Source organism: Papilio machaon, chromosome 6, assembly GCF_912999745.1.
Source record: "Papilio machaon chromosome 6, ilPapMach1.1, whole genome shotgun sequence".
NCBI lineage: Eukaryota > Metazoa > Arthropoda > Insecta > Lepidoptera > Papilionidae > Papilio > Papilio machaon.
The window spans coordinates 6,703,099-6,728,706 of NC_059991.1; the positions used below are offsets into that span (position 1 = coordinate 6,703,099).

General features: G+C 33.2%; 3 protein-coding genes across 3 annotated transcripts; all 3 read right to left on the reverse strand.

Moving 5' to 3' along the window:
• Positions 1-6,764: 6,764 nt before the first annotated feature.
• Positions 6,765-10,581, reverse strand: LOC106714819 (cytochrome P450 4c21). Its single transcript, XM_014507935.2, has 10 exons — positions 10,370-10,581; positions 10,026-10,115; positions 9,750-9,860; positions 9,488-9,673; positions 9,155-9,351; positions 8,817-8,886; positions 8,546-8,747; positions 7,956-8,107; positions 7,631-7,816; positions 6,765-7,111 (listed from the first exon to the last, which is right to left on the reverse strand). The coding sequence occupies exons 1-10, from the start codon at positions 10,524-10,526 to the stop codon at positions 6,921-6,923; spliced, it is 1,542 nt and encodes a 513-aa protein (XP_014363421.2). The 5' UTR covers positions 10,527-10,581; the 3' UTR covers positions 6,765-6,920.
• Positions 10,582-12,215: 1,634 nt separating this feature from the next.
• Positions 12,216-16,577, reverse strand: LOC106714820 (cytochrome P450 4d2). Its single transcript, XM_014507936.2, has 10 exons — positions 16,411-16,577; positions 15,860-15,949; positions 15,142-15,252; positions 14,887-15,072; positions 14,567-14,763; positions 13,938-14,007; positions 13,665-13,866; positions 12,991-13,142; positions 12,705-12,890; positions 12,216-12,418 (listed from the first exon to the last, which is right to left on the reverse strand). The coding sequence occupies exons 1-10, from the start codon at positions 16,565-16,567 to the stop codon at positions 12,216-12,218; spliced, it is 1,554 nt and encodes a 517-aa protein (XP_014363422.2). The 5' UTR covers positions 16,568-16,577.
• Positions 16,578-18,501: 1,924 nt separating this feature from the next.
• Positions 18,502-24,526, reverse strand: LOC106715069 (cytochrome P450 4c21). The gene is made up of 10 exons (XM_014508280.2): positions 24,370-24,526; positions 21,603-21,692; positions 21,009-21,119; positions 20,462-20,647; positions 20,168-20,364; positions 19,896-19,965; positions 19,625-19,826; positions 19,353-19,504; positions 18,974-19,159; positions 18,502-18,679 (listed from the first exon to the last, which is right to left on the reverse strand). Exons 1-10 carry the CDS (start codon positions 24,524-24,526, stop codon positions 18,504-18,506), a joined length of 1,527 nt encoding a protein of 508 aa, XP_014363766.2. The 3' UTR covers positions 18,502-18,503.
• Positions 24,527-25,608: the final 1,082 nt, after the last annotated feature.

Sequence of the window (25,608 nt, forward strand, 5' to 3'; positions counted from 1 at the left end):
ACTATATCATTCTGTCTAATAGTTTAGGAGATATCGTAAGAATAAAATTACGCGGAAACGAAAAATGCTACATCGCTTTACAATGAATAGCACAAATTTGCTTTCTGGGCTTATTGTTAATAAAACTTTTAAAAACCAACAGCGGCCATTTTGTTCTATACGGACCTCTCACTCATCCATTAAAGAGTGATTGTTGACGAGCGTGAATTGCATCGTAATTCTTTTGGCATTGCTAAGTGTTTTTATTCAATTATTACACATAAACGTAATATTTTTGACTTAACATACTGGTTGAAAATATAATTAATAGTATTTGTGATTCTTATTATTCAGTTAGTTATCAAGAATTTAATTGCCGAACAAATAAACTTGTAAGTATGAATATAGGTTATAAACACATTTTTTCATATTTTATAACTAATTAAATTATTTAAAATTGTTGTAAGACGATGCTCGTCGCTATTTTAATTAAATGCAGTTTAAATATTTTACTTTTTAAAATATTTCTAACTTTAAACATTTGTATACAATTTTGTTCATTTAACTCATACATTCATATATAATTAAAAAAAAAACTTATCAGCATCGTCTTTGTAAAAGTGTCTGATAAAATTTAGAATGCCCTAAAATTTAATGAATATTTTCAATTTCTGATTTGATATTTTTTTTAGGAATCAACACAAGATGTATTTCGTAGTTTTTTGGGATAAAACGTCTGCAATCGTACCTGCATCATGGGTAGATTCAGAATCTCGAACTTTCAAGTGGCCGAAAACAAAAAATCCTACCTTACTAATTATTCGAGCTGATAACCCTAAAGATAATTGGATCACTTATAATTATGTTCAACTCTGCGGTCCATTTGGTAAAATTATTTATACTATACAGTAAAATATGTAGTTCGTTGATCAGGAATAATTGGTTATAATCTCTTCATGTATTTCTGTACTTTAACTTTCAAATATGGATATGCAAATATTTGCAGTATCTCACCCTTATATCAATAGTGAGATAATAATTAATTAAACTATCATTATTTTTTTATAACAGGCATATGACGAAGCGCGTGAATTCGAATTAGATGGATCATTAGTTTGAATTAAATTGTAAAATTTAAAATTGCATGAAAATTGAAAAGAAAAATGAATAGTATTTGTTTTACCTTTACCTAAAATTTTTTATATAATAATTCTAATATTAATTTTATTTATTTTATAGAAACTAAAAGTAGAAAGAAGATAATATCATCGTCAAGTTCTTCTGATAATGAGGGTATGTAACAAATAAAGTTGTTCAATTATATATAACTAGCTTTTACCCGCGACTCCGTCCGCGCGTAATAAAAAATAGAAAACGGGATAAAAATTATCCTATGTCCGTTTCCTGGTTCTAAGCTACCTGCCCACCAATTTTCAGTCAAATTGATTCAGCCGTTCTTGAGTTATAAATAGTGTAACTAACACGTCTTTCTTTTATATATATATATATATAGATTATTTTGTTCCTTATTAATAAAACACTTTATTTTCAGATAGCGGAATAAATAATATACCAATGCCACCTGCCACGTACGTGAGCCAAAAGGATCAGCAACCACCACCAACATTTAAAACTCCTATATCATTACTTGAGCCGTAAAAGTATTTGTAATTTTAATAATAAGATTATTTATATTTGTATGTAATATCGTTACTATTCATTGTGTTATCAAATAAACAATAATTAAACCTATTTTCCATGTCAATTTTAATTTTACACTAGCCTCTTAATTTTAACATAAAAACGTTAACTTTATGATCTCTAGAAAATGTTATCTTTCTGATATCTTTTTAATGATCTCTAAAAGATGGCACTAGATGGCTCATAAGAGAGCTTTATGTTAACTTTATGTTAACTTTATGTTGACTTTTTGGTTATCATTTCTGATATCAGATCTTGAATAATGTTAACATTAAGAGAACTTTATGCTATCTTCTTGCCGAACGGGTATTCTTATCTCCATAGGTGGGCACAGTTAATCAAAAAGTTAACTTCGTTAATCGTTAATTCGTTAAATAAAAATTTAACTTCGTTAATCGTTAAAGCGTTTAATTTACGAAAATTTAACGCAAGTTAAAGTTAACAGTTAAAGTTAATTGTTTATATTACGAGTATAAGGCGCAAGCGGGAAATGGCCATATGAATAATCTCCGAATCGCATGGACCGATTTTGTCGAGACTTTCAATAGAACTTACGCTATTTTTTTACTGCCCTTACGAAATCTCGGGAGATCGCTAATCCTATCTATAATTTAGTTATATAATACTAAAACATAACTTAGACAATAGGAGCGATGTACTAATGCCTGAACCATAATAATGACATAGCATGCACTAGTTACACACACTTATATACTACACTGACAATGATGGACAATTGACTTTTTCAGTCAGTCTGTTTTATCGACAATCCGACGTCACGGAATTAGAGAGCTAACTAAATTTAGACAACACAAATTTTCTATTAAACAGTAAGACATGTGATAATATTCAAAAGAAAACAATCAAAACTTTTGTGCAGTATTTACATTTATCTGTTACTATTTGCACCCGGATATTCATTTGCTCATACTCCAACAACTGAACATTTATTTTTATGTATAATTTGGTAATATTTTTTTATTTTATTTTAGCTAAGGACCCACGAACAGACATCATTTTTTACGTACTTTTTATTTATTAATATAGATTTATTAATAAAACTTCTAACATCAGAGGAAACTTATTATAACATTGATAAATAAATTATATAACCAATCCAGTGATACATCTCAACGCATCAAACCATACAACTGAGATGCCTTCGATAACTTCTATCATCTAATGATTTATCGTCCGATCTATTGTTATATGTTAAATCAAGTTAAATTACTCTCAGTGTATAGAGCAAACGTTACACGACATAACGAAAACAACCGATCGCGGGTGATGTCTTCTCTCTTTCTTATCACCTATAAAATCTTTGTAGTTAATTAGTAAGAATATGGTTTTGAATTATTTTCAACGACATTCGATTAGTTTTAAAATAAACTTTTGATATACGTAATAAAATCGATGTCTTTTTGTAAAGGTCACATGTGGCAACATTTCATATATTAAATTTAGTATAACACAGTTTAACATTATTTCACTAACATAATTATTTTATCTTTTTCCTCATTCCTTCTCGTTTTGTCGTATACTTTTTTTTGTAAACAATCAAAATTATCTTCGCTATTGTCTTTGCGCAGCGCACGTGCATCCCCGACCATTAGAAGGGTTGGGGCCATAAATCCATCGAGTTCGTTATCGCATTCTCTGTGCGGCTGTCCATTTGATCCTTTGTTCATATTTTTAAAATGCAAAATTATTTTTCGTAGAATATGAAGAAGCCCCAAAAAAACAAACGACGGTAATAAACACCTAAATCCCTTTTGTTTTTGAGGAACGTTTATTGCGTGCACATTTCGTCTTTCGAATTTTTAAATTTATTTTTCATTGTTTGTTTCTTATCTATGCAATGACAAAAAAATCCTATTTGTACGCTTTTTCAAATGAACCATAAACTATTTTTTTTATATTTTTTGTTGTCTTTAAACTCCAACATTAAAATAAACATTTTTGTCTGCAACAAAGTTTAGTTGTATTTTAGGTACGACGTTGAAGAGTAATCTCGATTATTTTGATTGCAATTCAACGCAGAGTTTATCTCTTTTAATAGATTTTGCGTCTCACGTATAACAATTATTGTATTAAGAGTAAAGTGTTTTCGAACCTTATGTTGATTTTATAACAAAGTCTTTTTCTAAAAAAAGTGATTTTAAATAAATGAAAACCAGTTTTAATGTGAATGAAATGTAATAAAGACTTTAGAGATATTTGTGTAAATGTGAAATAATTATTAAACTTTGAAGGTGTCTAGCGCCTAAACTTCGCAATATTTGATAGAGGTAAGTTTGTTTAAATCGTCACTATTTTCTAACAAGGATTCTGTGGTACTCTTTTGATCACGTCTATCCCGGCCGCTCGGTGTATTGTATAACATGCATCACACTCGCTCGTTCTCGTTCTCTCTCGTTCTCGTTCACCATTCAACTCGCCGACGGTCGCCGAACATAGCCGAACTTACGAATGTAGCCTGATGCATAATTTAAATAAAATGACAACACGTCAATAAGTGTCTATTGTAACAATTAACGGACTAAATTAACGGAAGTAGAATTTAACGGAAGTTAACAAGAGCGTTAACACTTTTTGAATTTAACTTAAAAGTTAATCCGTTAAGGAAAATTTTAACTTCGTTAATTAACGATTAACGGATTAACGAGTTAATGCCCACCTTTGCTTATCTCTATTTGATCAAAGATAATGACAGGGATGACAATATTATGTTTTATACAGGGATTCTGGTTACTGATAGTAACCCACGATTAGTACTTAAATTTACACACTTAATGCACTCAAAATTAAAGATCAATAGAATTTTCATGCCATTCTTTTATATATAAATCAAAAGAAACCGTAGTTTTCCAGTGTGTGATCAGTGTTTAAAAAATTTTATATTTAAAAATTAAAAATCGGCAGTGAAAATCTGTGGTAGAGTCTAGTATTCTAGCTCTCTATTAGCATGGTTCTGTTAGTAAAAATGTAAGCAAGCATTAAATCGAAACTATGCACATTTACAAACCTTTAAACTACTGTGATAAGTTATTCGTGCACGCTTATCATGTCAATATCAAAGTCACTCCCGGCTAGCCCCACGTGACTGACTGCAGTAAACATTCTCCACTCCCAAGGGAACTCTTACAATAAAAAATAACATCCAATGTTTGAATTATTTATTTTCAATTCTGTATAAGGATTCGATTGTTTGATTTTCATTTCGCTAGGCAATATAAATACATAATTTAAATGAGTTATCACGAAGCGAGTCGGTGAAACTAAAGATAATGTAGTTTGACATATGCCACTGCATTGTTAAACAGTTTGCTTCCTATACTCATAACATAAGGAGGAAAATTTTTGGTATTTTTTTTTTCATAAGGTGGCAAACAAGCAAGCGATCACTTGAATCCGCTTAAATAGCGAAGCGGCCGCTGCCCATTGACATCCGCAATTGCAGATGCGTTGCCTACCTTTAATCGACAGAGGAAGGAATGTACAGAAAGATAATATATCCTCTTCTTATGCGTCCTCTCCACTGTCAAATCCACTTCCCCTTCCCATACTTTCCTGATCAGAAAATGGGAGGGAAGGGAACGTGAACTAAAATTAGGCCTCCGGCACCACACTCATCAGACGAAACGCGGAATTGCTTCCACTTCACGCCTGACTTCTGTGTAGTCGTGGTATTTCACAGCTCGTGCCGACCCATTCGTGCACCCAACAAAGATTGTTTAGCAGTAGACTACCACTGATTGTCTTCATTTGGCTCTACAATAGGCTCCGAAACTACAAAAACGATTTGAAAAATGCTTTCACTGTAGGGTAGTTACATTATCCCCGGTGACGAAAGTAGTAGAACTGCATGTATTTGATAAAAACTTGTTTGGAATTAAGTTATATTCCTTTTTTTCTAAACAGTTATATAAACAAATACTAAAAGTAAATATATGATTGTAGTTATTACCTATAGTCGTTTACAAGGCTGTATCTAGATTGCACGTTAATTTATCTTAATTACATACCTAGAATCTAATTTATAAATAAACTAGGTCTGGAAGAAACGTCGTTTATAATGATAAATTATCTCTTTCCAAGTTGCAAGGTCGAATGAAATATTCCTGCTAAAATTAGACGTTAGGTACACGTAACAACTACCAGTACATTTACTCAATTTCATGTAATTTGTTTGATGTTTCTTTACTTTTTCAGAGCAATCAAAATTATAGGGGTGTACCTTTACCTACTAAGTAATTTAAGGAGACATTATTTTTTACAGATACAAATGATATTGTTTAGATGGATGGATGTTTGTTTGAAGGTCTCTCCTGAACGGCTTAACGAATCTCGCTGAAATTTAAAATACAAGACCACAAATTCTCTAATTAATGTTTCTAATAATTTTTTTATTTGTACGAACTTCATGTTGTCAAAAACACATTTTTTCATTAAAAGTTTCTAAAAAGATTCTATAGCACTATTTGTGAAATTAAACTTTTTGATAATAGTTACCAATTTATAACTATTACAATAGTGATTGTTAACTGGTTTATTATACTTTATATAAATAAAATTATTCCAAACAAGTTCAGTTTCCTGTTATACTTTTAACTTAGTATACAGTACCTATATATTAGAAACATGAATAAATCAAAAACGTTTCGAATTTGATATAGTTCATTTCTTTCTTTTAAGTTCACTCTTTTCTTTTTAACTCGAATTTTCTGGTCGAATGAAAATATTGTTTAAATTATTTGTCACAATCCTACGGATAACATTAACCATTGGATTCCATTACCAAAACATTATTAGAAAAATTTTCATCTTTCTCATTATGTGTATTGTCTTCAATGCGATAACATTATTTGTAAAACTGTATCGGATATAGAAACTCACTGTTATATTTCGTAATTTTATTGTCTATTCATTGAAGCACTAAGTATATAGTTACTTTAATGTGTCAGGTTATAAAAATAGTGAATAATTGTGTTTTATGAGCCATAAAAGTATGCATCTTGCATCATAAAACAATGTGAATCAGTGCTATTTTAAATAAGATTAAGATAATAAATTTTAATCAATACATTTTTCTTACCTACATTGGAAACAGATTCTACTTTCACTTTTTCCTTCAGATAAATTTTAACCATATAAACCGAATGTTAATGTATTCCATATAAGTTTATCTAATTGGGTTAAAATCAGATTAACAGACGTCTTAAACTCTAAATAAAGTTGTATTATTTAACATTTTCAGAGTTTATACTAACTCTTTTCTCTAAACTAATTTTATAATCATCTACAGCTTTCAACATGATGTCAATCTTGGACTTTATATGTGGGACAGGGCCGGACTCTTCTCCAACAATCTTGTAACGCCTCACTATCGCCGATAGCGCTGTCTTAATTGACATTAACGCGTATTGAGAACCTGCAACATGTCATATTTTATTTTTATATAATAGAAAGTATGTCAAAAGTATATTGAAAAAGGATATTAAAAAAGTATATTAAAAATAAATATTTATATCATCACAGATAAGTCAACTTATCAGAAAAGTAGTTTCAATCCTAGTCATAATGGTTCGTTTTAAACATAGTTCTATCGGGCATTTAAGACAATAAATCCATTCTAAATAGTACAACCTTTCACAACACCAACTTCTATTTTTTCTTAATACGCATTTTATATCTAAAACCTATCACAGACATGTTGAAAGACTAATGAAAGTCCATGCTATAAGCTAGTAGGTTTTTTGGATTCATATTCCACTGTAGAATGTTAAGAACATTAATATGCGTATTAAAGAAAAATAAAAAACTTCTTATATGATTAATTGCTCTCGCTCTCCAAATTATGTTTAGCTTCTTAAAATTGGGCAAGACGAGCTAAGAATATGTATGTATGAATGCAAGCATAATGACAATTTTGTCATGCAAACAACAGTACCTGGACAATTCCGAGGTCCACTGCTAAACGGCATGTAGGAGCAGGAGTACTTGAGGTCGAGCCTATCTGGCAAGAACCTGTCGGGGTCAAAGAACTCAGCTTTCGGACCCCAGTACTTGGGGTCACGATGCAAACCCCAGATACTGACCACTGTACCAGACCCGGCAGGAAGAGTTCGACCAGATGCTTGAGTAATAGACATACACATCGTTTAAAAAACTTAATTAAATCTGATTGTTTATAAAACATCATAATAATATAATAAAAAACTCTACTACTTTAATAGAAGATATAGGTGTATGTTTATCTGTGTTTTAAAACTTACGTAAGTAAATGTCTTCTAAAACTTTCCTAATAATAAAGGGCGTAGGTGGAAACAACCTTAGCGACTCTTTCACAACACGATTCAAGTACTCTAATTTTGCCAAGTCCTCTTTAACTATTGGTCGATCGAAATTTCCGAAAACATCTAGTAATCTAAAAAAAAATTGCAATGAGTAGGATTAGAAAGGCTAATTTACAATGTTTTAGTTATTTCAACTTTCCCACCATTTCCTAATAAGGAATTGAATTGACGTCGTTGGGAAATTTATAGGAAGAGGAAATATCCTACTGTGATATTTCTGTACATTCTCTCCTCTCTCTTCCTTATATAGTGGTAAAGTAGTAGCAAGAGCCATACCACGACCACACAAAAGACTCACTTTGCCATTTTCTTTTTCGCCACATACTTAATACTATTACTTACTCTCTACTTACAAAAAAATGCAAATGGTGTTCCAATTTAAAACAAAATATGTAGCTTTAGTAGTACAGTACAGAACACTAGTAACCCCGTACACCGTATTTTTTAAATATAGCAGTAGCTGTAGGTTCACAGCACATTGGTAAAGTTTAAGATACTGTGTGACTTACTCTTGATATAACTTGTCTTGCACTTTTGGATACATCGCTAACAACTTCAATGTGTACCCAATTGACACAGCTGACGTGTCAGTGCCGGCTATTGTTAATGTCATTATTTCCTCTCTCAGCTCCAGATCATTGTAAGCGTTTTCATCTCCAGAAAATGTTATCATAAGATCGAGGAACGATCGACTCTTGTAATTACGTATATCTGCAAATTAATTAATATTGAATTCCTGCTAGAATATTTTTAACGTACCTATTATGTTACCTGTCATACCAAAACTACGATCTACTTCTGATTTTAGGTACTTTTCCTTAATGATTTCTTCCCTCTTCTTTTGTATTACCTAGTGAAATAAAGAATATAATTTTAAAACAAAATCCATTTTATACAATCTTTTTTATGTTTACAATAGAAAAAATCCAAGACTAGGTCAGGTCCAAGGTACATTCTCAATGATCACATCGTTCATATCATAAATAATATTTTTAAGTTTTGAATATTATTTATATAGTGAATCAGGCTGGTACATTTTATTTATTGAAAGATATTTAGAGTAAATTATTTTAATCTACCTTTTGTGTTAGAAAAATCTCTATAAATATTAAACTTACTTCATCTACAAAATTGTGCATTTCCTTCAAATACTTCTTTTCCTCCGTGTACTGAGGGAAGAGCTTGTAGAGCCATTCTGGTTGTAGCCACAGATGGAAAATTCTTTTACAAACAAAATTGAGGATATTTTTCATAGCTTTTAAAAAAGGGTTATCAGGATCGTTTTGAACGTTTAATTTTATTCCCATTGTAGTGCCTGTAATAAGAAAAAATCAAAATGTGCAAAAAAAAATGCAATGCTTTACAAAACATATGCGGAAAGAACAAAAAAGTATTTCTTTTTTTTGGGAGAAGTTACAAAAACAGCATGAAATATTTTACTTATTACTCACCACATATAGAGTCCAATGCATATCTACTAAGAAAAGGCTCCATGGTGACGTCACCTTTGCCCGCATATTTAGCAAGCATTGAAACCAACTTCTCACTCTGTTCCGAAAATATTTCTATGAAGGTATCTACTATTTTTGAACTGAAAGCCGGCATCATGATCTTTCGTCGTCTCCTCCAGATAGGCACTAATGAGGATAGTCAATAGATGATAAAAGTCGTCAAGATTACAAATATAATATATTTAACTTTGAAACCTCTTACATGGTGCGTATATTCCGCCATTCCCAATAGCATTTTTTAAAAATCGATGCAGATCATCTTTCTCTAAACAATTCTTTAGTACTACCTCTAAATCAATCGGATCCATAACAACTGAAACAGAACGATAATTTGATAGAAAAATATTTAAATAGCTTGTCTATTATATAAATAGCAAATAAATTAGGGAAAAAATATTAAATTGGTCACCGTATTGTAAATGATTACATTTTACTATGCCTTAAACTCTTGAATGCCTGAATTTCTTAGTAAACTTACTGAAATAAAGCATGTGGCCAATCCAACCTCGAAGAATTCCATTCTTTTTCATAGCCTCGTAACTATACTTCTGTAAACTGGTCAATATATCTGGAAAGATAGAGACATTATTGGTTTTTAGGCAAAAGTATTTGAAAACTTCGTAATTAAAGTTACGTAGGCGTAGGTTATTTCAAATAAAAGCATGAGTCCCAATCTGGTCATCTATTGCAGTATGAGTCCAAATTCGGACCTCAGTTTTCTAATTAATATAATTTTCAGATACATTATTCTAACGTTGGTTACGCTGGACTTAGTAGAATAACAGAGAAATTTATTTGGATAATACTGAAAATAGTACACACCTTCAGTAGTCCCAGTAAATTTATGTGCGACGCCAATGAATGGCAGTTCATCGTCCGAGCCTGGAATTTCTGAAGCTAATCTATGCAATCGTCTTCTTTTCAATCTGAATAGTGCCATACTCAGCACTATACCGATGCACACTAGATATAGAAACATTTTAAATATTGGATCACAACGTATATACGGTTCCACACTTGAATGTGTCACTTATATAAAATTATATTGGACTTATATAAACTTTTCACACAACATACACAAAGAAGCCTATATTTAATTGCATCATTAAAATAACGCACAACTTTGTTATTACATCAAAGTACCTAATGATAGCATTGCAGAAATCGACTCTGGCATCTGTCACATTCGTAATGATGTTTATCATACTCGGCATCAATTTTATTTGAATCAGATATTTCAGTTTTAATATTTTTTCTTTGACACGCCCAAAGAAATAGCTGATTTCTAATTATCATTATCTTTCTACTCTTTTCTCTTAAGATACATAGATTTGTATTAGCCGTAATATCTGAATTCACTCTCTTTTCGTGCGTATCCTCTTCCTTAAAAACTAACATACTTCTTTGGTCTTCGCCTACAATTGTTACCACCTACAATTTCATTGTTTTCTTGTTATATGCTCATATTCTTCATATACTTTCCATACAATATTTTCATACCACGCTAACCATTTGCTTCTCAATAGCTTTATCCAAAAGGACCATCACGGTCCAAAAGTATGTTATTTTCGAAGGTAGGTGGTAGCACAGTTTAAAACCATTAATCTTCTTTTACAACAAAAGGTGGCAAACGAGCGAATGGCCACCTTAGTTGACTCATCAGACGAAACGCGGAATTGCTTTCACCTCACGTCTGTCCCATTCGTGCAACCAGTGTTGTTGTTGCTGGTGTCTACCATTGAACAGATATCCTTATGAAGGTAGGAAACGTTGCGTTCTACATTTGTTACGTTCAGATGTAATCAATATGTTATGACCTATTAGAGGAAATCTTAAAATATCTAAATATTTACTCTTTGATAATAAATTAAGGGTTCGGTTAGATAAACGAATGGCCCGCTCCACCGGTGCAATACAATGACATCTCAAAAGACTGGTGTGAAGTCAAAGTAATTCCGCGTTTCATTTTATATATTTATTCAATAACCCTTTACTGTTCACATTCTTACAATCCATTAACTAATGCTAAAATATTTCATCTGATGAATGAATCTGCTAGTGACCAAATTTAAGTCTTTATCCATTTTTTAATAAGGGAACGATGCGTATAGGGGTGGTGTATAGAAATGGGAAATAAATCTTTTTTGGGTACCCTCTCTTGTGTGTAAAGGTAGCCAACGTATTAAATCCTTAATTTAATGTTTACAAATTCTATTATGATCAAAAATTTAAACTAAAAATTTAACTCTAATAATAGTACTCTTTATATTATTTGAGTTGAATAATACAACAACAAAAGTTATTTTTTTTATTTTTATTCAAAATTACTTATTTTATGTGGCCATTTAAAATACTTCACTTAGGTTATATGATCTAAATAATAATAGATGTGACTGGTTTTTTAACAAAATTGTCGCTAGCAAAGATAACGTTTTTCAAGTATTAAAGTTCAGATACAGAGAAGAGTGCAAAGAGAAGGACTAGAATTGGGCCTCAAGCACCTCAACTTCACGCAGAATTTGAAGAAGAATAGATGAAACTTCATATCTGTCACGTACAATGTAATGAATAAATTAAAAACCTAACCTAGTTTATGAGTGATTTTTTATTTATATTTCACATAATAAGTTTATTAGATCTAGTTGATTAAAAGATGCATCATGCTACTTTAGATAACTGTTTTTTTAAATACATCTACTTCAATTACTCTTTTTTTTAAACTAATCTTATAATCATCTACAGCTTTCATCATGACGTCAATTTTGGACTTTATATGTGGAACAGGACCGGACTCCACTTCCCCGACAATTTTATAACGTCTCACTATCGCCGACAACGCCGTTTTCATTGACATTAAGGCGTATTGGTAACCTGAAACAAACACATTATATATTTCTACCAACATTAAACAGATAAACATCATAGATTGCTCCATGCTTTTTGTTCAATGCTGGGATTGCAATTTGCTAATTGGAGTCGGAGTCAACGCCAACCAGTATCAAAAGACTATATTAAGCTAGAGTGTAGAAAACATTAACATTATAGAGAAGAATAAAAGATTTATTCCTCAGTTGATTTGCTTCCTTACATAAAATTCTCTTTAGCCTCATCATAAAAAAATTCTCAATATAAGAGAAACATATGTGAATAACTATACCAAGACAATTCCGAGGTCCACTGCTGAACGGCATGTAGGAGCAGGCATGCTTGACGTTGAACCTCTCCGGTAGGAACCTGTCGGGGTCAAAAACCTCGGCGTCCGGGCCCCAATACTTGGGGTCGCGGTGCAAGCCCCAGATACTGACCGCTACACCTGACCCGGCTGGAAGAGTTCTACCTGACGCTGTTTCGTATAACGAAACATAGATTACATATTATTTTAAAAAGTTATAAAAATTATCTGTGTATATCAAAATGCGAGAATTTGCCAATAAAATACTTACGCAAAGAAATGTCTTCTAAAATCTTTCGAATAATAAACGGCACTGGTGGAAATAACCTCAGCGACTCTTTCACAACACGTTCTAAATACTTTAACTTTAATAAGTCCTCTTTATCTATTGGTCTATCGGAATTTCCGAAAACATCTACTAATCTGTAATTTTTTATTGTTTCAAAATATTTGTTTAGTGTCAAATTTAAAATGAGCTTAAAACTATAAAGGTTTTTTAGTTAGATGCATCAACTCTCTATCTCTTCTAAGAGACACGAACGAATTAGTTATATAGAGATCGAACTTTATATCCACTTGGATATGAGACACACGTCATTCATTCAGACAGGCAGACAATCTAAACATTCACATTTATTATTATTATAAATGTGAATGTTTAGATGAATGGATGGATGAATGTTGTTAAGAAGGTATCTCTAGAATTACTCAATGGATCTGGATGAAATTTGACACAGATGTAGAACATAGTCTTGAAGAACATATAGGCCTCTAATTAAGTTCTTCTTAAATTCCACACTGACAGGGTCCCGGGCATAACTAAAAATATATAACATAACTCAAAGGAATATATATAAAGTCCTTTGTTTCTAAATCTTCTATATTTCTGTTTATCCGCTCTATGTTCTCAAACTTTGATAAAATTTAAGGTCCAGTGCGACTTACTCTTGATATAACTTGTCTTGCACTTTTGGATACATCGCTAACAACTTCAATGTGTACCCAATTGCCACAGCTGACGTGTCAGTGCCGGCTATTGTTAATGTCATTATTTCCTCTCTCAGCTCCAGATCATTGTAACCATTTTCACCGCCAGAAAACTCTATCAAAAGATCGAGGAACGATCGAGTCTTGTAATTATATAAATCTAAAAAATTATCATATTGAAATATCATGTTCAAAGTATTTTATAAGTTCCTACTACATTTTTTGTCTTACCAAAATTACGATATACTTTTGAATTTAGATATTTTTCTTTCTTGATTTCTTCCCTCTTCTTTTGTATTACCTATAAGTGAAATAAAATAGTGGAATTTTGAACAGTCGAATACAATTTTTTACGACTACCTTAGGATAGAGATGGACACAAGTAGACATCAAAGGAGAATGATGTCTAAGAGCGACTGACATAATTATTATGCATAGAGCATTTGTACAATAAGAGCAATTGCTAGACATCTATCACAACACCAGAATCCTCGCAACGAATAAAATTTGCTTCTCTATGCGACGCAGCTGCAGTCAAAATCACCGACGTATGTAGATGTAACTAACGTGTACTATTAAAATGTACGGAACTTTAATATAAATTCAATTTTTTTCATTAAAGTACTTATTTTGAAAGATATCAACTTTTATAAAGCGAAAGAGGGGACGCATACGGAAGGGAAATGTCCCTTCTTCGTTGATTAAAGGTAGGCAACGCATCTGCTTTTATGGGTGTCTATGGGCAACGGTCGCCTCGCTTATCGTCGAATTCTGGTGGCCGTTTGCTCGTTTGCCACCTTTTGTATAAAAAACAAATTTAAAAATCATTATATTAGAAATGATAGAAATATTAAACTTACTCCATCTACAAAATCGTGCATTTCTTTCAAATAGTTCTTTTCCTCTGTGTACTGGTGGAAGAATTTGTACAACCATTCTGGTTGTAGCCATAGATGAAAAATTCTTTTACAAAAAAAATTAAGTATATTTTTCAATGCTCTTAGAAATCGGTTATCAGGATTATTTTGGGCGTTTAATTTTATTCCCATCGTAGTCTCTGTTGCCAAGAAAAAAAAATCAAAGTGATCAATAAATTCGATAGAATAAAATTAATGCGAATAATACAATAAATTATAGAAAGGGAAAAGAGAACTCGAAATCCCTTTTTGTTTCTACTAACCACAAACAGAGTCGAGAGTATATCTGCAAAGAAAAGGCCCCATAGTGACGTCACCTTTACCCGCGCATTCATCAAGCATTGAAACCAACTTCTCGCTTTGATCCGAAAATATTTCTATGAAGGTTTCTACTATTTTAGGACTGAAAGCCGGCACCATGATCTTTCGTCGTCTTCTCCACACAGACACTAATAAGGATAGTTTAAAAGGTGAATTAAAGCGTCAAAATAAAAAAATATAACTTTGATACCACTTACATGGTGCGTATATTCCACCATTTCCAATAGCATTTTTTAAAAATCGATGGAGGTCGTCTTTCTCTAAGCAATTTTTAAGTACTACCTCTAAATCAATTGGATCCACAACAACTGAAACAATATGTAAATTATTAATTTTTTATGCCCAAAAATCAAAAAAGCTGTATCAATTATACAATAACAACTTGTCATCAAACAACACATTTAATTAGCTAAGCAAATCTATTATCGAATAATTTTACAAATAATATAAATTAATCAAACTTTCGTGAGACATTATCATTGCGAGCGACGGGCCGCGTCCGCGAAATAACACCAGTCCCACTCACCCTGATGAAGGGCCCCCGAAGGGCTCGAAACTAGTTGGTGCCGACACCGGACGTACGACACGGATGTACGTGAGTGTTTTAGCCGTTCTTATATAACTTACAAATATTATAAATGCAAAAGTTTAGGTGGATCGATGGATGGATGAATTAATATTTATTAGAAGGTATATCCGCAATAGCTTAACGAATCTTGATGAAATTTGGCACTACACATTTGGACATAACACATAGGCTACTTATTAAGTTTTATTTTTAACTCCGCGCGAAGTCGCAGAAACAGTATTAAATATAAGTATTTATATAATAGTATTAATAGATCACGTGAACTTTTTTAAATTATTACCTTTAACAAAATTTAAATCTTATGTCTTTTATCTTAATTAACATACCGAAATAAAGAATATGGCCAATCCAACCTCGAAGAATTCCATTCTTTTTTATAGCCTCGTAACTATACTTCTGTAAACTGTTCAATATATCTGGAAAAAATTTGAGACAAAACTTTTAATATATAATGATAATAATAATATTAAATAATGATATAGATAACATTAGCTAGTTATAACGGTAGTTTTCTAGGGCCGTCTTAATCTTACCTTAAAATACGGAGCGCCTGGGCACCAGAACCTATCGGGACATGCTACTTTTACGGGCGCCAGACCCTATTGGCAAGTGCTAATTTGACTACACTACATACACTATGGATAAGACGGCCCTGGTTATTTTCAAATATAATAATCTATAAAAATAATAATTGATCAGAATTTCCATTTGCAGTTTGATATGAATACAAATTTGGACCCCGGTATTATGATTATTATAACTTGAGGCTGAGGTTTCAAGTGTAACTTGACATTCACTTGAGGTTAGATTAATCTAACATAAAAGTTAGTGCTATAACAGATAAATATATGCGGATAATAATGAAAATAGTACACACCTTCAGTAGTCCCAGTAAATTTATGTGCGACGCCAATGAATGGCAGTTCATCGTCCGGCCCCGGAATCTTTGAAGCTAATCTATGCAATCGTCTTCTTTTCAATCTGAATAGTGCCATACCCAACACTATAACGAGATACAATAGCCATAGAAACATTTTAAATATAAAAGCACACTGAATACACGTAGGACAAGTGTACAGCTCATGAATGTGTCATCCGAGGAAAATTATATTCCTCTTATATAAAGTTCTCTATACAAAACTAGCCTACATTACGTTTTTATGTTTAGGCCCTTCGTACACAAGGCTAAGTAAATCTCTCGATACTATTGTGTGATAGTTCCGTCGCGAGTATCGCGTAGTGCGTGGTCCGTACACACAACATTGAATCGTCTTTGCGAGTCATCTATTTAGTTGGTTCTGGCATATGGCTTACACGAATACACAAAATGTCAGCTGAATAGATTTGCTCCGCCTTTTTGAAAATCGCGGCGACTTTTTCGTGACGATCTTGACAACGGTGAGCGACAAAACATGCAGCAAACAAAATGTCGGTGCACGTGCCTGTGTACGAACCTCTATATTTTTTTGCGTTATTAGCTTAGATACCAAAATCGCTGGGTATCGGAGATTTATGTAGCCTTAGGTACAAAGGGCTCTTACTGCGAAGTTACAGTTTGTTATTATATTAAAGTACTTTAAAAATCTCAATCTTGGTTTTTGAAACTATGATAGCTTCTTGTTGTTTTGCCTCTGCACTTCCCTCTCGTGTCTTTTTTACTAAGTTTGGACCCATTCGAAGAAAGAAAGGTTTTTTAAGTGTACAACTATTGATACAAATTTTTGCAACATTTTTGTTATATATTTTAATGAAATAGTTAAAAATAACTTGAAATTAAAAAAAAAGATCCAAAAAAATGTAAAGATAACCCTCAATTTCGAATATAATTCAAATCGTTTGAAAACAAGAAGAATTTAAAACATTATATCACAGGGTGTTGTTATGTGGCAGAATTGTTACTTGTACACAATATAACATTATTTTATTAAAACATATGTTCCTAAAGTAACATGTGTTGTTTATAATTTCTTAGTTATGCGGAAAAGCTCCAAAATATACATGTACTTATCACATCGTCAGTATCGAATACTTTCTCGCAAATATTCATGCTAGGCCACTGTTTGGACCCCACTTCATACTAGTTTGTAAGTGCCGTAGAGGACATGTTATGAACTATATATCCTGTCCATTGAAGGACGAAGAGTACTTTAGATAAATTTTCTATAGGGAAACTCAACCAATATATATTTTTTATGATTTTTTTATATTCACTAATTTGTGTATGTTTTTCCCCTGGCGTATTGATTAACCGTGGTTTTCTGAGTCAAACCTCCGTTTAAAACAATAATTTAAAGAAAAATAAAACAAGTAAATATCAGCTCATATTTATTAACCAATGATGATTTAAAGGTTTGTATTTTTGCTGTTTAGTTAGTCCATTACAAAAATGTAGATAAAAATTATGTAACACTTTACAAGAAAACTAGAAAATGGCTACAGAAAGGGAATAGTTATTTTTAGCCGACTTCAAAAAGAAGGAGGTTATCAATTCGACTGTTTTTTTTATGTGTGTTACTGCGAATCTCCGCCCCTGGTGGTCCGATTTTGATAAAAAATATTTTTTATATCATAGAGTTGAATAAAACACCAAAGGATAAAAGTTTATTCTTCATTTTTCATCAAAAAAATATGCAAATTGTATACACAACCAACAAACTGTGCATAGTTTCTAAGTGCTAGAAAATAATATTTTGGCTTCCAAACCTTTAAATTCAGGTGCACTAATGATTGGGATAAAGGACTATAATCAAGTCTCCACTTTTGTCACGTAGTATGTTGAACATAATTAATCTAAAGTTCATAGAAAGATAAGGTTCAACGTTATAAACCAAGTGTAAGATTTTTTATTTCATAAATTTAGCTAATTCTTTCAAAATTTACAAAAAAAAACAATATAATGAATATACATATCATGCCTATTACATATTTTTTTCAATATGAGTTATCTGTTATTTTCATTTATTTCCTGTCTTATTTATATTCAATTCTTTTCTCTAAACAAATCTTGTAATCATCCACAGCTTTCATCATGATGTCAATTTTGGACTTTATTTGTGGGACAGGGCCGGATTCTTCCCCGATAATCTTGTAGCGCCTCACTATCGCCGACAGTGCTGTCTTCATTGACATAAGCGCATATTGGTAACCTGCAATACACCATTTATTATTATAATTACAATACTGTCAAAAACTAGCCTTTACAGGTGACTTTGCTCGCGCGGAATTATAACAAAAATCCTTGCCATATTTACAATACTGGAGAGTTGCATCTTTCTCTTCAACACAAAACCATCTCTTCTTAGACATGCTTGCACTTATAGAAATACCCCCTGAGTCGAAGACTAGACCATTGGGTAGAGTGTCGCAGTTTAACAGTATAGAAAAGGACAAGAGACTCTTTCCTTGGCGGTTAGAAGAAAAATATATGCGAACTACGTTACCGATACAATTACGAGGTCCACTGCTGAACGGCATGTACGAACAGGCGTGCTTTAAGTCGAACCTCTCTGGTAGGAACCTGTCGGGGTCAAAGATCTCGGCGTCCGGGCCCCAGTATTTGGGGTGGCGATGCAAGCCCCAGATACTGATTGCCGCGCCTGATCCAGCCGGCAAAATTCTACCCGACGCTGTTGAAGAATAACGAAAACGAAAACAAACATAAATCAATTCTCTTCTTGTCTTTATCACAAGAGTATCGTAATATAACAATTGAAAAGCTCATTTGCTTATTAATACATATTCACAGAATGATGTCAAGAATAACGTAAGATGTATATGAATGAAGACGTGAGTGAAAGTAGTTTGTTTTTCAATACTTACGTAATAAAATGTCTTTTAAAACCTTTCGGATAATAAATGGCACTGGTGGAAATAACCTAAGCGACTCTTTCACAACACGTTCCAAATACTTTAGCTTTGATAAGTCCTCTTTAACTATTGGTCGATCGGAAGTTCCAAAAACATCTAGTAATCTGAAAAATATTTGCAATGTTTAGGGTTTAGATCGAAATTTGTATGTGCGCGGCTTCCTTTTAACAAAGGTGACAGTAATAGTTTATACAAATACAAATTTAAGATCCAGTGCGACTTACTCTTGATATAACTGGTCTTGCACCTTTGGATACATAGCTAACAACTTTAAAGTGTACCCAATTGACACAGCTGAAGTGTCAGTGCCAGCAACTGTTAGTGTAATTATTTCCTCTCTCAGCTCCAGATCAGTGTACCCATTTTCACCGCCAGAAAATTCTATCAAAAGATCGAGGAACGACCGAGTCTTGTAATTACTTAAACCTGAAAAATCATTAATATTCAATTCCCGTTCAAATAGTTTAAACGTTTCGACTGTGTTACTTGTCTCACCAAAATTACGATCTACTTCTGATTTCAAATACTTTTCTTTCTTGATTTCTCTTCTTTTCTTTTGAATAACCTTGAGAAAAAAAATCATGTTTAAAATTCAAACTAATTTTGTCCGTTTAATAAATAATTTAACGACTACTCTAGGAATTGTGGAAGAATAGGGAGGGCCAAAGAAAATCATTGCAATGTAACATCTAAGGAAGCGTCGACTGCCATTTATGAAGGTAGCAAATAAGTAAATATTTAAATTTAAATTTTACCTCTATACTTACTTCATCTACAAAATCTTGTATTTCCTTCAAAAATTTCTGATGTGTCGTATACTGCGAAAAGAACTTGTACAACCATTCAGGTTGCAGCCACAGATGGAAAATTCTTTCACAAACCAAATTAAGCATATTTTTCAACGCTTTTAGAAATGGAGCGTCAGGATTATTTTGAGCGTTTATTGTTATGCCCATTGTGGTTTCTAAAAAAAAAGTCAAAAGTATCATTTAAGACATTCACTAGACAAGCAAGCTATAGAAACGTTATTGAAAGCAAGATATTTTTTTGCTTCTACTCACCACAAACAGAGTCGAGAGTATACCTACAAAGGTATGGTTCCATGGTGACTTCACCTTTTCCCGCACATTCAGAAAGTATTGTAACCAACTTCTCACTTTGTTCCGAAAATATTTCCATGAAGGTACCTACTATTTTAGGGCTGAAAGCCGGCACCATAATCTTTCGTCGTCTTCTCCATATAGGTACTAGTGAGGATAATTAATACGATGAAGCAATTTGAAAAAACAAATTACAGCAACTATGTACATAGAGAGTAACTTATTGTATATATGTGCAAGCAATAACATCTCTAAAACTCCAACTGACATATGACACTCGACATTCTGGAGCATGTCCCAGTATTTGTAATAATAGTGGTCAGTGAGCGGACGATACGAATCTAAGTCGGTTCAACTGGTTCAAAACTCTGGATAAATATCCCTCTCTTGTCCCTCCTTTTGACAAAGAACAAGTTCATCGATGACATGGTAAATGCCTCCGATGTTTCGTGTTCGAATTTTTTAAGTTAATTAAAACTAATAAATAAATTTATTATCACATAAGTACCTGGTGCAAATATTCCGCCATTTCCAATTACATTTCTAATAAATCTATGCAGGTCGTCTTTCTCTAAGCTAGTCTTTAGTAATACCTCTATATCAACTGGATCAACAACAACTGAAATTACATAGTAAATAATTAAATTGTATATTTAAAAATAGCTAAGAATCGTACCATAGAAAAATCGAACAATTTCTGAAGATATCAGAGTGATCCGGCTTCGAACGAGCAGCAAACCATAGTATACATCTGATTTAATTTCATTTCAATTGGTACCGGTCTATAATTTTGCAAACCCATGTGAATTCCCGTACCCGTCAGATAGTAATAAAGTAAGTAAAAATGATTAAAACTGTGTGATTGACCGGCTGAAGACGTGGGGAACCTGGTTTTATAATACATCGTAGCGCTCGGCCTGTATATCTTTTTAATTAAATAACGTCTTAACTATTTGTCTTATAAGGGAATTGTAATGCAATGTAAGATATAAGTACAATCCACATTTAATGAACCAGATTAAGATTATGTTTTTTATTAATGTTATTTATTTTAATACATTTTATTTATTTTAATTTCTGAATCACATAATATACAACTTACTGAAATAAAGAATATGGCCTAGCCAACCTCGGAGAATTCCGTTCTTTTTCATTGCCTCGTAACTATACTTCTGTAAACTGTTCAATATATCTGGAAACAATACATGACATTATTGGTTTTTAGATACACGCCTTTAATTATTAAATCTATTAATAAAGAAAAGCAAGTTAATATACATGAATTAACAGGCAAGAAACAGCAGTATAGAGTATGTTAGTTTATTCACTTCCCAGCATGCTACAATTTAAAACAGATCAGATTCAGGCTACCACAATAGCTCTGGAAGACTGTTCGGGATATATCAATCTATCGGCTGTGTATTGTCCTCCTAAACATTAAATATAAGAGACATCATACTCGACGTTCTTTCAAACACTTGGTGGCCGCTTTGTGGCAGGTGGAGACTGGAATGCAAAACATACTGGGCCTCAAGACTCATATTAACGAGAGGAAGACAACTTAAATTAAGTATTGACCAAAATAACGTCACCGCAATCACCTCAATAGAGGAAAAGGTGGAAACATTTGCCCAGCATCTTGCAAATGTATTCACTCCAAACGACAGCTGTATGGCTGAAACAGAAGAGGCGGTTACAAATTTCTTAGATCAAGATCTACAAATGTCACTCCCGCCTAAACCAATTAATGTGCGTGAGATCTGGAAGAACACAAAAGAGCTAAAAAACAAAAAAGCACAAGGCTTTGACCTTATTACGAAGGAAGTGTTAATACAACTTCCCAGGAAAGCAGTAATATTCCTCACCACACTATACAATGGAATCTTAAGAATTCAATATTTCCCACGACTATGGAAAATATCTCAGATACTGACATTACATAAGGTTGGTAAGCCAGCTAATGCTGTGAGTTCCTATAGGCCTATAGGCTTGCTGCCAATTCTATCGAAGTTGTTCGAAAAAATGCTACTAAGAAGACTTCTACCTATCTTTCAAAATAATAAAATAATACCGGACCACCAATTTGGATTCAAACAGCATCATTCGACCGTTGAGCAAGTCCACCGAGTTGCTAATAGGATACAAAAGACGCTGGTAGAAAAAGAGTACTGCTCTGCAGTGTTCCTGGATATACAACAGGCTTTTGATAAAGTTTGGCATCAAGGTCTTCTTTGTAAAATAAAAAACCACCTTCCCCACACCTACAATGTATTGCTCGATAGCTACCTCTCCGAAAGACTGTTCCAGGTTAAAGAAAAGGAGATCACGTCACAGTTTTACCCGATCAGAGCAGGAATCCCTCAGGGTTCAGTACTGGGTCCAGTTCTCTACACGCTATATACTGCGGACTTACCACATGTACCGAATGTTACCACAGCTACGTTTGCCGACGATACCGCCATACTCACCAGTAACAAAAATCCAGAAACTGCATCGAAGGAACTGCAAAATGGTCTTGACTCGATATCGAAGTGGCTGAAAGAATGGTTTGACAGTGGTAGATCCCGCAACAACAATATTTGTTGGGTGCACGAATTTGCCGGGTGGACCGATGCAATACCACGACCACACAGAAGACAGGCGTGAAGTTGAAGCAATTCCCCGTTTCGTCTGATGAGTGTGGTTCCGGAGGCCTAATTTTTGTCCTTTTTCCCTTCCCATCCTTCTCTTTATAGGAAAGGATGGGAAGGGGAAGTGGATTTGGCGGAAGAGGGGATGTATAGGAAGGAGAAATATCCTCTTTCTGTGCATACCCTTCTCCGTTAATTAAAGGTAGGCAACGCATCTGCATTTGCGGATGTCTATGTCCAACGGTCGTCTCGCTATTGCGGCGAATCCAGGTGGCCGTTTGCTCGTATGCCACCTTATAATATAAAAAAAATGGAGAATAAAAGTGAGCACAACCAAGTCTGTACACGTCACCTTTACTCAAGCTGGACGACACAACTCTACCACATTCCGACTGCGTCAAATACCTGGGCTTATACCTTGACAGACGACTTACATGGAACCAACACATAAAATCTAAAAGAGATGAACTAAAAATGAGGTATAAAAACCTTTACTGGATACTGGGCAGAAACAGGAAATTGTCTACTGATAACAAGCTACTAATATATACGACGGTCCTAAAGCCTATTTGGTCATACGGTCTACAACTATGGGGAAATGCCAGTAACTCCAATATAAATATGCTGCAGAGAATGCAGAATATTATCTTACGTACAATAAGCAACACGCCATGGTACATGAAAAACAGCGAGATACTTTTTAACCTTAAAATACTAGTTCAATCCAAAAATATCACGACAGCCTGATGCAACATCCTAATGCACTGGTGGCACAACTTATAAATTAAAATTATCAAAACCGGTTGAAGAGAAAATATATTCCACCGCATACCAATTCTTAAATGTCATAGCACTGTGCATCAAGGCCTTGGTGGAAGTCACACTCGTAAAGTAATGAATTCACTAATCAACATATCTGATAAAAGTCGTAACTGATGACAGATCAAACCAAAAAAAAACTTCCCAGCATTCTGAAGGGCACATTTTACTCCTCTTCCCCATTCCACCATTTTCTTAACAGTTAAGTATGGAAAGGGAAAAAGGATCTGGCGCGGGAGGAGACGTACAGGGACAGCATATATATCGTCTTTTGTACATCCCTTCCCTTTTAAGGGTAGGCAACACATCTGTTAGCGTTTAACTTTTTATAGATATCTATGGGCTGCGGTTTGCTGATTTCGCACAAAAAAGTGAAACATCTATTTATGGTTTTTAATAGACAATGGAAAAAGTACAAACCTTCAGTAGTCCCAGTAAACTTATGAGCGAGTCCTATGAACGGCAGTTCGTCATCGGAGCCGGGTATCTTTGAAGCTAATCTATGCAATAGTCTTCTTTTTAGTTTGAAAAGTATCATACAAAGCGCTATACTAAGGCACAACAGCCATAGAAACATTTTTAATATTAAAGCAAACCGAATACACGTAAGATGCAAACACGAATGTGTCATTTAAGCATAATTATCGTCGTCTTATATCAACTCTTCTATGCGAAACTAAAACTAGCTTACATTTTATACCGCTATTAACGTTAGGTTTATATTGAGAAGTGATCATTTGATTTTACCTTATAATTATTGTACCTCACATAACGCTGGTCGGCGTTGTTCAAACTGTCATAGTTTGTTAAGACAAACCTTTCGCAATTACCTATAAATTATGAACTTAGCGGAACTTGTAGCAGCGTTGTTATAATTGATTTTCAACACGTCTGTCGTATCAGAAATTATTCTCTCATATTATTTCTCACAGTCGCCCAAAGTAGGATTTTGGACCAAGGATTTATTAACGAGGAAAATTTCCTGGAAAAATTAGCTCGACACAGTTTGACAACCATGGCCAAAACCGTAGACCATGATTACGCGTTCAAACACCACCAGAGTAAAACACCAACAAGACAAAAGAACGATTTTTTATTTAATAAAAAAACAAACTCATGATATCAAGTTCAAGGTTTCAGTTGAAACTATAACTGGTTATATTCTGCTTTGGAACATAACAGTTTTTCTATTTAAAAATGTTATATTACAAGATTGAAACCGTGGATTTTCGCTGTCGAAACAGTGGCCACATTTAGAAATCCCACTTACTTTGAAAAACAGAGGTAATAGTACCTCCTCCTTATATATTACTATTACTCTTATGGTAAGTAAGGGTGTATATTTGCGAACAAAATTAAAGCACTGTATTCGTATTTGTACCTTATCGTTTATTTGTTTTTTGTTATGTAAGTAAATATGCTTTACTTTTAATAAATAGCAATTAGGATGTTCAATAAAAGAGTGTTTCTTTTTCCTATATATTCCCTCCTACGCCAAATCCATTTCACTTTTCCCTCCTTTCCTTATTAGAAAGAAGATGAAGAGAGCTAAAATTGGATCACCGGCCCGTCAGTTGTCAAGCGATACGTAGAATACTGTACTTCACTCTTCTCACATACAATGTAAAGAATACAATAAATTATAATTATTACGATTAT

Coding starts and splice junctions, on each gene's coding strand:
- LOC106715069 (XM_014508280.2), bottom strand. CDS start 24,526: ATGTTTCTATGGCTGTTGTGCCTTAGTATAGCGCTTTGTATGATACTT. Junction 19,966..20,167: donor TACAAGATTTTGTAGATGAA/GTAAGTATAGAG, acceptor TTTTTTCTCAAG/GTTATTCAAAAGAAAAGAAG. Junction 19,160..19,352: donor TTTAAAAGACATTTTATTAC/GTAAGTATTGAA, acceptor ATTCTTCAACAG/CGTCGGGTAGAATTTTGCCG.
- LOC106714820 (XM_014507936.2), bottom strand. CDS start 16,567: ATGTTTCTATGGCTATTGTATCTCGTTATAGTGTTGGGTATGGCACTA. Junction 15,073..15,141: donor TGGTGGAATATACGCACCAT/GTAAGTGGTATC, acceptor TATCCTTATTAG/TGTCTGTGTGGAGAAGACGA. Junction 12,891..12,990: donor TTTAGAAGACATTTCTTTGC/GTAAGTATTTTA, acceptor TATACGAAACAG/CGTCAGGTAGAACTCTTCCA.
- LOC106714819 (XM_014507935.2), bottom strand. CDS start 10,526: ATGTTTCTATATCTAGTGTGCATCGGTATAGTGCTGAGTATGGCACTA. Junction 9,861..10,025: donor TGGCCACATGCTTTATTTCA/GTAAGTTTACTA, acceptor GTTCTGTTTCAG/TTGTTATGGATCCGATTGAT. Junction 7,112..7,630: donor TGGACCTCGGAATTGTCCAG/GTACTGTTGTTT, acceptor GACATGTTGCAG/GTTCTCAATACGCGTTAATG.